Source organism: Polyodon spathula, chromosome 22, assembly GCF_017654505.1.
Source record: "Polyodon spathula isolate WHYD16114869_AA chromosome 22, ASM1765450v1, whole genome shotgun sequence".
Classification (NCBI taxonomy): Eukaryota; Metazoa; Chordata; class Actinopteri; order Acipenseriformes; family Polyodontidae; genus Polyodon; species Polyodon spathula.
This window is the reverse complement of record NC_054555.1, coordinates 6,080,450-6,095,186: the sequence shown is the minus strand read 5'-3', so window position 1 is coordinate 6,095,186 and position 14,737 is coordinate 6,080,450. Positions and strand designations below refer to the sequence as shown.

The 14,737-nt window shown below is 37.6% G+C and overlaps 1 protein-coding gene across 8 annotated transcripts in view; it reads left to right on the top strand.

Annotated features, from left to right (window-relative positions):
- Positions 1-14,737, top strand: part of LOC121297115 (actin-binding LIM protein 3-like) — a 74,043-nt gene that overhangs the window by 22,515 nt on the left and 36,791 nt on the right. For all 8 annotated transcript variants that reach the window (XM_041223164.1, XM_041223163.1, XM_041223162.1 and 5 more), the window contains exon 3: positions 10,401-10,584. In XM_041223164.1, the coding sequence (XP_041079098.1) occupies positions 10,401-10,584 (184 nt within the window). The remainder of the gene's footprint in view (positions 1-10,400; positions 10,585-14,737) is intronic.

Genomic DNA, 14,737 nt, shown 5'->3' with positions numbered 1-14,737 from the left:
TATAGTGCCAGTCACTTTCATCCTCACTTTTCAGTGCAATTCTGTGTAGCAGATTACTGATATTGAACATCTGGTAGCGCTTAACATAACATGTTGATAAATCCACAGGGATGAAATCATTTTAGATCAAACTAAATTAGCTCACTATTTGTTTAGAAAAGCAGTTTATTAAAATATATCTAATTGTCAAATAGACACCTAACCTTTTCACTGCTAAAGCAGCCTGATGCAATGTAGTCTAAAAATACTAGGGGCTTTACCCTTTTAATAGTTTACCTTGGAACTGTTGTTGTTTCTCCATGAATTTCCCAAGCTTATTCTATGCTTTAACCAAGTTATTGGTTGATTGTCGAGCTGTCATGTGAACCTCGCTATTCTTTACAATGCTTTAACTGTGCTTTATTACTATGGCAAAGTTTTATATGGGCAGTTTCTGAAGTCCATTTTGACAACACATGGGGTACTGTACCAGCTGCATGAAAAAATAAATAAACGATGATAGAAATGGAATTAATCCAAACAATACTTATTATAAACTCCTTTAAAACATCACAAACACAGCCTCTGAACAAAAAGACTAAATGCAAAACATTCCTGGTGCGTCACAACTCAGGGTTAACTTGGAAGAATAAACTTTCTTTTAGAAAGATAAACTATTTTATCGGCTGTTAAATGACACAGTACTTCTTTAAACTGTGTGCTTTCAAAGGGAATCCTTCCTAATGATCTTCTATCACAGTAGTGGTTATTTTGGGGGTTATTTTAGAATTCCTGCTTGAATGCATCATTTCTAGTCAAATCAAAGCAATTTGGAGGAGAAAAAAAATCCCTCAAATTGGTTCAGCATGTCTATATGTTTGTACATCTCAGGATTTCTCTGTGTCAGCAACTATAAGTAGAAAGAAGTTTAGTTGTTAATAAACCAAAGGGATTAAACCAAATGGCAAGACAATTAACCGGCATGTATTAATTGAAGTGAGAATAGAAAATCGGTACAATATTTTTAAATATTCTTTTTAAAGTATCTGCTGCATTTGCAATTTTTAAGTGAATCAATACAGCAATGCAAGATGTTGTAACAGCTGCATAAGGGTACACATCTATATAATAATCATCCACACTTATTCATTATCAGCCCTAAAACTAACAATAATGCATCAGCAGTCACTTAATGTAAAATATGAACTATTATGTTGTGATTTATTACTGATTTATTAATGGGATCTGTTTTTTGTTTAACACATTCATTTCTGATTAGAGGGAAGAGACTTATTAAAATGCCTGAGACAGACTGGGCATTTGTTCCTAGATTTAATTGGGTGTGTAAAATAACCCATCAAAATGATCAGCTCAGTTCCCCAGCAGAATCCTGAATCGTCTCTTTTTTACGAGCCAATTATAAAAGTGCGGGATTCTAAATGTCAGTGAACGATGATTTGAAGATGGGTGGCATAAGAGTTAGTGGCATGTTTCACACGGTTAAGAAAACATTAAACCATTTACCTTCCTTTAAAACCTGTGCAACTAACTCTTACTGTCATTAATTAGCATACAATTAGATTAATGACTATGTGCCAGAATTGTTTGGTACTGGACAGAATACTACAGTATGGGATGTAATACAGTAATACATTAATACAGTAAATGATCTTGTTTCTTGAGCTATGGATGTTGTCTGTCTGCAAAGGGTGAAGTCAGTTAGGTCTCCGACAGGTCTGGAAGGTTTAAGTGCTTTTTTTTTTAATAGCATCCCAGCTGCTACATCGTGGATGCCCCTATTTAAACTCTTAAGAAGGTGATAGGGTTAATCCATTGCCCTTAGTTGGCAGAATTAGCTAAGTAATTGTCGATATCTTGCCAGTGGAGGGTGCGTTGTCTTTCTGATACCAAAGAAACAGAGTGGGTGGGAAATTCAGGATGTCTCCTTATTCTGTTACCAGAAGAGTACAGATATACCTACAGTACATCACAAATTGACTCATCACAATATGCAACATTAAGATATGCACAAGAGTACATGTGACGCTCATGACTGATTTGTTGACTAGATGAGTCAAAATTACCATTTATGACTGAGAAACATGTGCAGTTTTTATTAACCAAAAGTCAATTGGCAAACTGCAGGGAGCATGCATGTAAGTGGACTTTGGTGATCGTGATAACATTTCAATTGTGAGATCTTATATTGGAATTCTATCTTAGCAACTTCAACATCTAAAGTTTTGACAAAATATATTCTCCTGGTTTGTTTTGTTATATTCAGCCCCTAAGTTCAAAAAGTGAGTAAAAGTTCAAGAAGTGAACAAATTAGATGATGCCTCTATGAGGTATGAATCAGAAATTTTTCAGTCCCAGCACTTGAGGTTCGAGCTACCACTGAATAAAGACACAGATCATGTCAAGAATGAAACAACCTATAAAAATCTGAGGTGCTGGGGTTGGCAGTGAAATCAAGATGCTTATTGAGGTGTCTAAGGTATCTTCAGTTTCATCCTATTGAACCAGAAAGGAATGAACAGGAGGCAGTGGGAAACGACCTGAGGTACCATACATCAGCATTCATACAGGCAATAGCAACATAGCATCTTTTTATTCTAATTGCACAGATTAGTGTTATTATCGCATTTCAGAGTGCCTCACTGTCTGCAGGTCGTGTGGTACATTAGGATCAAAATGTGCTTGTAGCATTAAGGAGGGATTATCAAACTGCTTTTTTGTTCCCCTGGACCCAGCTTCACTGACATCATAAGCTTTTTTTAAATTTCACTTTGGATAGATTGGGGCTGTTCAATCCAGTATTACAGAAACAGCTTACCACTATCTTGGAATCCTTCCCTTGTGTAATATAAAGTCTAGTCAGTTCATACAGTAATTTGTAAAACTAAACAAGGTCCACACAGTAAATTCACAAACATGACGGAGGCAAAAGTAATCTTCTTGTGTTTCTTCTCCTTGTGGGAGTAGTCACATTTTCTGTAAGTTTTTTTTTTTTTCTTTTTTAATGCGATTCCCCATTCAGTATGTTGAATTCCATTCTAGTTGTCTGAAGAGTGGGGTGGTATCCACTGTTAATAAGAAAGACAGTCTCATACACCCTCTCAGAAATAAATACAAACACAATATCCATGGTAACCCCCTTTTATATCGAATAACAAGATATGTGGTTGGCATATGTTTTATGGGACATGATATCCGTCTGCACCAAAAGCTGTTGCTTTAGTGGCAAACATTAAGAAACACCACTATTTCTAACTGCAAGTATAAGTCCTCTGATTCAATAGTAAGGTAGTCAAAGAGTGGTATTGTGGGTATTTCTTTGTCACTATTAAATACTTGCCTCAGCAGAAAGTCATTAAATCTAATGGTCCAAAACAATATGCTAAACGGCTCCTTTGTTCCATTAAGAAATACTCTGTTGACTATAAACAGAATCTGGGTTGGTCTGTAAAACATTTGTACTGATTTGTACAAAGAATGTTTACATGAGTCCTTAGCTTCATAAGGATGTACACGTTCAAGTAAGCAGACTGAGAAACCAAATTTCTGTGCTTTGCCAAAGTTTCCTTTGCACACTGGCATTTGGGATTAAGCCCACAAATACGTGGCAAATATGTTTAATGAATGGGCTAAATGGGGTGTGTTTCATGTACTTATTTAAACATGGTTCAGCAAAGTTACCAGTAAACATAATGAGAAACAGGATATTAATAATTATATAAAGAACAGGTCTGGTTATGTTCCAGAACTGCATTTACCTTCATTTAATTCAGACTGTGAATAGAGTTTGATGGCTTGGCTTGATAAACACCACAGCATGAAGCTAGGAATAGTCAGATGCAGGTGTAAGACTAGCATGATCAATGTATAGTTTAACCTCAGTTAAATCCTAACCAGCAAAGAATAATCCTAACCTGCAACTATGCCAGTTGTGCAAGTGTGTTTTCAGCAAGGGAATGATAATTATTCTATAATTAGGCTGGGATGTTTTTTAATTGCCAAACTTCGCTACAGCTGACAAATTCCCAAGCAGTTTCAGAGTGATGGTTTAAAAGACTGTTTTCAGAAGCTTTGCTGGGAGAGGGTAGGGCTCAGAGAATGACCACAAAGTTCTTGTCTCCTTAGCAACTATGTGTGAGTGACTGGCATATTCTAATCAAATTAGACCAGATAATGATTTAGCCTTCTAATTATTCAGGTACAATGTTTTGTAAAGGTAATCAAGGTTAGAAGCTGTGGACAAGAGGTATATACAGATCCATGTCTTGAGAGGGAGGCGTGTTTTGGATTTTGTATTTGGAAAGGAATCCCAAGTAATTGAATATATGTAGTGGCTATACGTTGATTTTGTTGGTAAATGTACAAGCTTTGCTATAAGAAAAAAAAACTTTCGTGGCACACATTGTCTCCAGACCCCCTTACTGTATATTGTTGGGGGTAGTAAAGGTGTGGATGAACTACCAACAATTTCCAAATCTTGGAGACATCGACTGTGCTTTATTAAAATGATGTTGGTGAGTCAAGTGACATACTTACACTGACAAACCTCACAAGTTAACACTGCTTTTTTGTCTTCTGATTGCTGCAATACTGAATTCTATCAACAGAGCCAAAACCATTTTGTCCATTTTATCATGCTTTCTTATTGCCAGTTTAAGCACTTTCATGCTTGACTAACCAGCAGTATTTCAGTCCATGAATAAAATATCAACTAGACCAAACCTGCAGCAACCTTCAAAGGAAAAAGACGGTCTAATCAGATCTTTTAGCAGAACCCCCCTTAAACCTGGGACCTGTTGTTTCTGCAGTACGCTTTCCATTGCATCAGGTCTTATTAGTGCTCAGACTTCTATTTGTTATGCTTGGATGCTCAATGTCAGACACAGGATTTTCAATTAAGTCTAAGAAGGAAACCGAAACCTTCATGAATCGCCAGCCAATCAGACAGACGTGTGGATCAGATTGAATGATGCTGATGAGATGAATCTGTAAATAAGGATCTTTTTGTAATGTGGGAGACCTGGGAGGACTGATTCAACCAGGGTAGAGGAATGTATTGATCTGCCTTGGCATTTAGAAGGACAGCACCCCTTACAGTACAGCAACCCCTAACATCATGCTGGAGCACTGCTTGAGCCCTGGGAGACAAGGAAGACAGTCCCTTACTGAGATAATGACATAATTTCACACACTTCAGCCCTGAATTTATTTGCAGCTCACACATCTATGGCCCAACCTTGCTTAGCTTCAATGACATGAAAATGGACTGCATGTTTGAAGGAAATAGTCCTTTTATTTTTTGTTTTAATTAATCTTTATCCCCATAAAGTAGTAACCCCCCCACCCCCCCCCCCCCCCCCCCCCCCCACCCCCCCCCCCCCCCCCCCCCCCCGATTTAACTTTAAAATAATAACATAGCCGTTGTATTATTATAAGCCTCTTATATTAACAGGCTGTGGTCCAATGGTTAAAGAAATGGGCTTATAACCACGATTGTCCTAGGTTCAAATCCCAGCTCACCCACTGACTCATTGTGTGATCCTGAGCAAATCACCTAACTGTCTTGTGCTCCATCTTTTGGGTGAGACATTCTTGTACGTGACTCTGCAGCTCGATGCATAGTTTACACACCGTAGTTTCATATCTTGTAAAGCACTCTGTGATGGTGGTCCACTATGAAAGGTGCTATATAAAGATTATTATTATTATTATATGTTCTGAACTGTGCACACAGCTACACATTGACTACCTTAATTTATAAGTAACAGACATCTCAGGCTGTGGAGATAATCTCCTGTTCCCCTCATTCTTCCTGGGTGATGTATTGCTAGGCTAGCAGTGGCAGTGTTGTTACAGGAAAGCACAGTTATGTAGATTTAATGAACTTCATTTGGAATGCAAAGATCATGAACCTGACCTTGTAAGTGCCTGCTGCCTGTCCCATTAATACCATTGGAGAGTGCAATGTGGTCCTGAATGAATAAAGCTCCTCTTGTTTTTTTTTTTGGTTTTTTTATGACGAGATTCTTTACTAAATATATGTCCTGCATATTCATAATGCAGTCTTCATGAGGTTATTTTATTGAGGTTATTTTATGATATGCCACACAAAATACCCTCAAACCAATGATGCTTATTTGTCATCTGCCTTGTACTTGTTTTACCTGATGTAACTGCAGCTAAAAAATTCCACATTTTGATGTTAATGCAGTCTTACACAGTACATCTTAGCGTGTGAAACCAGCCATTAGTATCAGTAGTTTCAGGAAACAGTTTGATGTGCTTGTTTTGTGTACAAGTGAAAGCGGCAGGCAAACACTCGGTTTCTCTCTATTGATCTGTGTCCTGCAGGAATTAATACAATATTGGCAAACCTCACCCATACAGGCAATGGTAGATGCTGTCTGGAAGTAATCTAGCATTTTCATTTGGTTTTGCTCAAGCTTTTGCATTTGTATTTATTAAAGTCAATGGGTGGGTCTGCTTGCATCCTGTCAGCATATTTAATCACAAGGCTACTCTACAATATTTTAATTACAGAACCTGCTTATAAGCCACCTCTCATTTGGCCATTAAAGTGGTCTTAGGTGTTCCTTAGATTTGATATACAGTTAAGGATATCCAAGATAGAATGTGTATACAGTACAGTAATCTTTAAGCGGTTCAGAGTAGTGATCAAGCTGTACAGCATAGCAATCTGGTTACCTTCCAAACCAATTTGCTCTTTGCTTTGTTATGAAGATTAAAGGGCTAACATGAAGGTTTCTTGTACTTGATCTGTTTCTCTTAGTTCTCCCAGGTAAGTTACAGGCTGAATTGTACCTGTACACTCAAATTCCTCGTTCAGAAAGATTCAATTCTAACTCAGGACACATAATATTTCTGATGTGAAGGGAGTGCAGGCTGCCTATGGGATAAGTTACAGCTGACTGGATGATCAGATGAATAAGCTCCCTTCAGTTTAGCATAATTTGTTGGTATAAAACATTTCAAATGTGTGCAGACTGAAAGAATTTAGACAAGAAGCAAGATTTTCTACTGCAGGCTTCGTTTTCCATGGTGTAAGTGTTGAATACTGATGCATGTTTTAATATTCAAATTTTGGGCAATCTTTTGTCTGACAGTTTAAAGAGCTCTAAGATGTGGATCACGAAAATAGTGGAGCGCGTAGGGACTGCTTTTCATAGTTTATCTTAAAAGCTCAAGGCCATTTCTGCAGTCATAAGGAGTTTGTACATAAACACGATAAAAAGTATCATTAAGAGGTGGAAAATCCTGTATGCAGTCAAGCATTTTAATTGCATCTGTGGGCTGGTGATAAATATATAATCAGTTTTTCTTATTCTAGTGTGCAATGGGCCCCATTCAAGACCAGCACACATACACACACACACACACACACACACACACACACACACAAAGCCACAGACATCAGATGTTGGATGTGTTACCAGCAGGTTTGCAGGGAGTTTCAGTTAAAAAGCTGTGTAATTTCACACGGCAGAACTTAAAAGCATATTTTATTGAGGGTGTCCCTTCATTAGGTAATGTGTCGTAGCTGGTAGTTAATGTAGCTGCTGCATTGCCGCATAACTGCTTTGCTTGAGAAGTAAATAGTACTTAATGGTTTAGTGGTTTGTGATTCGTTGTTTAGGACAAGGTGCTCTTAAAATATGCCATTAAATGATTGGCATTGTAATAAAAAAAAAGTGCTGTTTGGTAAACATGCAGTGTTATACCACATGTGCACGCCAGTGAAAAACAGTTCTTAATTAAAAACATAAAAGGGCAACTAGAAACAACTTTTATTCCAGTGCCAAGTCACTACAAATAAAATGGGGGAAAGGGAAATATGTGTACTGAAACAAAGTAATTGCCTCACATATGAACATCCATTATTATAAATATGGTAGGGACAGTCTACTTATAAACCCTTAAAAAAAAGTATACTGTGATAAATTCACACTGAAATTGCATCGTTTTACCATCGTTTTTAGGAGTGCATGCTCAGTGAAATTGCATATTATTTATTTATTTTTATTTATTATTTATTTTTTTTATTTTTTTTGGGGGGGGGGGGGGGGGGGGGGGGGGGGGTATCTGAAATGATACGATTCACATTGGCCGTGAAATTAGAATCATTTAAGCACAAACTTACATTTCAAAATACATGATGGGTGCTTTTAAGGCAGCAACAGAAACACAATGTAATCACCTGCCTCAGCTGTCCAAAGGAAGGCCAGCAGTCACCAGGGCAACCAGCAAGTTCTCTATAGCAACAGCAAGCCGATGCCATGATTCTTCACATCACACCCAAGGCTCTGAAATACAGTCAACCAGGAAGGATGTATTAAGATGATGTCCCCTTTTTCAACCTGAATTAATATGCAGCCAAAATATAGCATTCCAGGAAGGAAAAGACTAGATAAGGAAAGACAATGTGTTGCTTGTTTGTTTGTTTAATAAAACTATTGAAAATAAAACAGGTTATTAAACATGTGACATGCTTTTTAAAAATATCTCTGGCCAGTATCCTGTTTCCTGCATTATCTTTGCTTCTACCATCGATCTAGTGATCCAGAGCCCTGTCATTTCTGCTATTCAAGCAGAGAGAATTCAGTGTCAAAAGATGTATTTTTATGGTCTAATAGAAATTATGTATTCTGTTTGGATAGTTTCTCAAATGTGTTCTGTGGTGGTTTAAAACGATGGTTGGTGAACACAATGAAAAAAATAGCATATAGCAGATATTCTGCACAGTATTTACAGTAAAAAAAATATGCTGTTTTCACCAGCCATCCAAACTAGTATTGCTATGTCCTATCATAATTGATACAGCTTACAGTAACATAGGTGGCTCTGTGGTCCAGTGGTTAAAGAAACAGGCTTGTAACCAAGTGGTCCCCAGTTCACATCCCAGCTCTGATGCTGACTCATTGTATGTTTTTGAGCAAGTCACTTAACCTTCTTGTGCTCCATCTTTCAGGTGAGACATTTTTGTAAGTGAAACTGATGCATAGTTCAAACACCCTAGTTTCATATCTTGTAAAGCGCTTTGTGATGGTGGTCCACTATGAAAGACGCTATATAAAAATAAAGATTATTATTATATATAAACTGTGTCACAATAAGTGTCAAGGATTCTCTTTGCAATACAAATGACTTCACCATGTTACGTGTGGGGCAGTGTGTGTTACATATCAACACAGTTTCCATGTCTCTGTCTAACCCAATCAGTGTGTAAATTGATTTTATTTGCAAAGTGTTTCTAGAATATCACTTTACAGATTGGGGAGCAGAATTTGCAGGCTTCCCCAGAGCCACTCTGAACAATAGCTCAGTGTAAAAAGCATGGAAAATGCATTGAGTGAAATTAAACTCATATATCCTCATGTCCCTGTTCTGCAAAATATTTATTGTTTCCCACTCAGTGCCAAAGGTGCTTTGTGGTTTCGCGTGGGACCATGTGAAATTAATTTTGTGGTGTCTGCAAGTGTAGTGCAGCTTCTGCTGATTGCTGTTGCTTAGGTCTTGCTGGGGTAATGTGTTCCTGATGAAAGGTTCCAGCTTATACTGCCTAGTACATGTCTGACAGGTGTCTGCTTGGCTGCCAAGTTCCCATCACACTCTTTGCTGAGAAAGGATCTCCTTTCAAAAGAATGCTGCATTTCCAGCTTGGCTGACAAGCGAGGGCAAAACATTAAGCGTTTTAATAAGGCTACAGTATTAAGGCAGAAAATGTACCAACGCTTGGTCCAATCGCAAAATACTGCATGTTTAGTACAAGCCTTTTTGGTTGATTTCCAGCAAATACTTTTGCACGAAATGTTGATAAAAGAATCCTTTGTAAGCAGGAATACTACAGGTTATGTTACATCTACAGTAGATCTTGTTAAAAAAAAAAAAAAAAAACACATTCAAGGAATTATATTTTGCAGGTGGAGGCATCAAATGATGGATAAACTAGATTCTTGGACAGGCACCAGGGGTAATAGAGGGCGCTAATGTCAACACCTGTACTGTTCAGTATCTGTTATTGCATTAACTGTCTGATATGATAATTTTTCTGCAAAAGGGCTTCCTTAGGTGAAAATGTGTTGAAAACAGAATTACACTTTCGCAGGGGCACACAAATCCTTGTGATGAATGACATCCTTCATATTGGACAGGAAATGTTTTGCCACCCTCCAAATACCAATAGATGAAGTTAAGACCGCGAAGGAAATATAATATATACGTGGGGCTGTATATATATATATATATATATATATATAATATATATATATATATATATATATAATATATATATATATATATATATATATATATATATATTATTATTAGGTTACTAGTTAAAAAAAGAACCAATAAGGAACTAGCAGAGATCTTTGTGTGTTCTGCAGTGTGCAGATGTGACCTGGCCACATCAGGCTTCTTCCAGAAGAACGGGGAGTACATCTGCACTTCGGACTACCAGCGGCTGTATGGGACACGGTGTGACAGCTGTGGGAACTTCATCACTGGGGAGGTGGTTTCAGCTTTAGGCAGGACCTATCACCCTAAGTGCTTCGTCTGCAGCGTCTGCAGGTAAGACGTCTAATCAGAAACAATTCAGATCTTTACGCATTTTTTAAACAATGTCGTATTTGCTGAGCATAGGGTTTGACTGAAATGTAGTTTCAACTCTCCATTTACTGAAGGTTTCTGGGAGTAACAGGAGAACGCTTGTGGATTATTCAGTTGATTTAAGTGCAGATGCTGGTAATCATAACCTTGATGTACTACAGTAGCAGTAGTTGCATTAGCTCGGTATCGTATTACAAGGAGATTAATTGATCTGTCAAGACTTTTTAAATCATCGTATCGTCCAAAGTGTGTGTTTTATATTTCTTACATTAAAAAAGCAATGTAGTATTTCACCAAAGGGGAAGTTAACTGTGATATGCTATACAGATGTGAAGTGTCAGTTATTCCAATATTTCATCGGTGTTATGCCCTTTTATTAATTTAACAGGTTTATGCATGAGTGGAGGTTATTTATAAAGCAGCCAATGTAATTTCCAGAGGTTTAGGGTTATTCATTTTTCAGATACGCTCTTTATCCTTGGTTTTGATGGTAGGTTGTTAAGCACATGCTTTATTGCTATGGTAATATTAAATCAAGTGGTTTTCATGTTATTCCCTGTGAAAACACTTCATCAAATTCAGTGCCTCGCACGTCACAAAAGATGAATGACATGACTGTGTTAGAACAGAGTACAATATGTCTATTTTTGCACATGCACAAAGTCCTGTTATTCTGTACATATGGGGTACAAACTCACACACACCCACAAACACACTGAATGTGTAACCATTGTAACGGTAACTACTGTACAATATTGAGGCATATTATGTGTTGCGCTGGACATCAAAGGACTGCCAAGAAAGGAGTTGCCAACCGCACATTTCTCAAGGACTTCCATGTTGCTTTTTAAAGAACCAATAAACTTGAATGTCCTTTAATGTAATATAAATATATAACTGCCAGCTTGTATGATTTTTGTGTTTTTTTTTAAAGCTGGAAGTCAGGTATATCGTAATGGGGGCAGAAATATCAGAGTGATCTCGGTGTCCTTACTGTCATGATTAAGTGATGCATTTAGGAAATCCTGAGTGACTGTCATTCCCAGAGCTAAGCTCCTAAACAGAGAGATATTACAATGCTTTCACTAATTACATTCACCATCATTGTTTTTCCTTGAAAACTAAATTACACTTCAGTTAAACACGCTGAGACCAAAGCAGATTAGAAAGGGTGCACCAGTCAAAGAGGAAAATGAGAAATTCAAGATTAGTTAGTAGCATTGATGTTTACACAGAACCCAAATATGTAGATACAGCATCCTGACAGAAAAGGGTAAAATATACCACTTGAAATACCATTATAGTATGGTAATAAGATTGCCTGTGTTCATATAGTGCCACGGTATTGCAATAGTTTACACTGTTTGTACTGTCATTGTGGTACAATACTACCAACCATACCATTGTGACCACCCTTGTGCTACCATTATCCCAATCATTATTGTAGTTCCACAGTGTTGCCTTTGAGTATCATTTGGAAAGGGAAAGCACCAGCTACTTTGTGCATGATGCAACCCTTTCTAGTAAAATATTTCTCAGTCACATGCCTGAATTTATTTTTTAAAAGAAATTGTACACAGCTATTATAAAGAAGAAGCTGCTATAAAGGATTTTATGGCCACGGTGCAGCTGTGTATCTATTTGGGGTGTTTTAGGGGAACAGCTGTTCCTATATTTAGAGTCTGGACACCATCTAAACTAAAGCAGGACTAGTCAAAGTCTGTTAGAATGAGCACCTTACGGAAAGGAAGTAAAACACAATGCTGCTGGGTTACAATGCCATGTGCAGGAGAGCTTGTTTGGAGCACATCATTTTGCAATGAGCAGTATGAAAATGTTGCTCAATTGCCAGTTCTATTCACCACTGCAAAGGAAGTATTGAAGCCTCTGGTAGTCATTGAGACATCACTTTGTGGTAGGCCACCAAGAGCTTTGCTGTTACTCTGGGTGCATTTCAAAAGGCTTTCAAGCTTCTTTTCCTTCCAGGGCAAGTATGCTCAAAGACTCCATGTCTGTAAGTTATGCAGATACAGACACCATGAAGTCTAATCTGTGTTGACCCTTGACAGCAGTTATTAACTAGTTAAGCAACACTATTAGAATGTTATTGTAGATACAATGTCTTAATCCTAACCTGATACTTCTTATCTCATATTGTATTCTAGTAGTTTTTGCTCTTACTGTAAACTATACTTTATTTAAATACTGTTTTTGCACTGTAACCTTATATTGCCATGTAACACCTGTAAGTCACCTTGGATAAAGGTGCCTGCCAAATAAACATAATAATAAGTAACATTAAAAACTAGTTAAGTAACATTAAACTAATCACCTAACAGTTATATAAACTGCATAGTAATTACCTGCATAGCTCTGTAAGTGAAACCACTATCAGAGATACTGCACATACTGCACTTTCACAAGGCACAGATTGGCATTGCAGTATCCAGTTTTAGAATGGTCACTTTATATGGCAACGCTGGCCCAGTTGACAGTGGATCCTCTTCTTTTAGTTTGTCAGCATGATAGTACCAGTTGTTGGATTCAGTCAGTATTTGGTCTAAACTTTGTACAACTTGATCTTAATGAAAATCTGACTTGTTGACTAGAAGTATGGTCAAGCATGGTCAAAAAGTGTTCAGCCATGACGAAACACAGTACATGCCAACATCAGTATTATCTTGGGGAAAAGTTTGGGAAACTACCGCATCTTTACAATGTGACGCATGACCTAAAAAAATATCACTGGACTCATCTGAACTTGTCAATGAATAGGAATAGCAGCTGCTTCTCAGCTTTGCCAGCACAATCCAATTAACTGGTTAAGTGGGGAGAATCGTTTTGGGAAATGCTCATGTGGTAAACTGTCCACACTTAGAGCACTGTTAATATTAAAACACTTCAGTTTACTAAATGTGTATCCATTCACTAAACATTAAACTAAACTCAGAGCCAGTAGATCTACTCAGTATGTTATTCATTCATTGTTCTTTCTCAAACTGTTCGAACGAACGTTTTGCGTGACTAACTGAATGAATAACACCGTTTTAGAGTCTAATTACACATTTTCTGAATGTTAGCTTGATTTTTCTGTGGCGTGAGTTGCTTCTTAGTGAACCTGTCCCAATCTAAATGGCACAGTTTAGTTTACTGCAGCTAGTGTACAAGTTTTACAAATATTTCCAAATTGCCTTCATTATTTTCTAATGCAATGCAAATAACTAGTGTTTCTCGTTCAACGACGCTGTGTTAATCGCATGTGTAATCCCTGTATTGCATCCATTTCCCCAGCTAAAACAGTAATTGAATCCGTTGGCTCTCATTGCAGTGGTTTTCACATTCAGAATGCACACTCATCTGGGTGGTTAGCAAATAATTCAGACACGCGGGGAGAGATTCTCAAAGCATCTTTTTTATATTATTTGATTTTTTAATCTTCCAAGTTACCGGTACATTTTTTGTACAATAAAGGATGTGGTCTCTCAATCCGATTGTCTGATGCAACCAATTTGACACAGCTAAATACACCACCCTGAATTCTCACCTCCAGTCGGAAAAGTGTAGTTCACGGTGCAGTTCTGTTATATCTCGACTTGTATGTGTCAGCCTGTCGGTGGGCTGAGTCCTATAGGAATCCGTGCTCTGTGTTTATCTCTGTGCTCGGCTCACTGCTGTGTTCCGTCTACATACCGCCTCTCTCTGAGACCTCAGTGACAGCCATGGACACCATTACCTTTCCTGCACTGACAAGCATATTTATTATTTGTCTGTGTCTTGAAAATTACAGAAAGAATATGCATCAGAAAAGAATCTTGCGTGAGAAGCGACCAGGTCTGTATTGCAGATAACATCTTTGCCCTAATGGAATTCTTTGCAGAATTAGGTTTCTAGATGAGAATCTCAAGTACTTTAGTTTCATTGGATGACACTGCTGTACCTACAAAAACATAAAAATGATGACCACACCTTTGCTTTTCTTCAGTTTCATTCTGGAACTTTCAGTTAGGGGTGGGTAATGAGATTGATTAAAGTGGCACACCTAGCACGCGGGAGAGGTTTCCAAAAACATTAAACACATTTGAGATAATGATTTTGCATTACCAAACAAAATCGT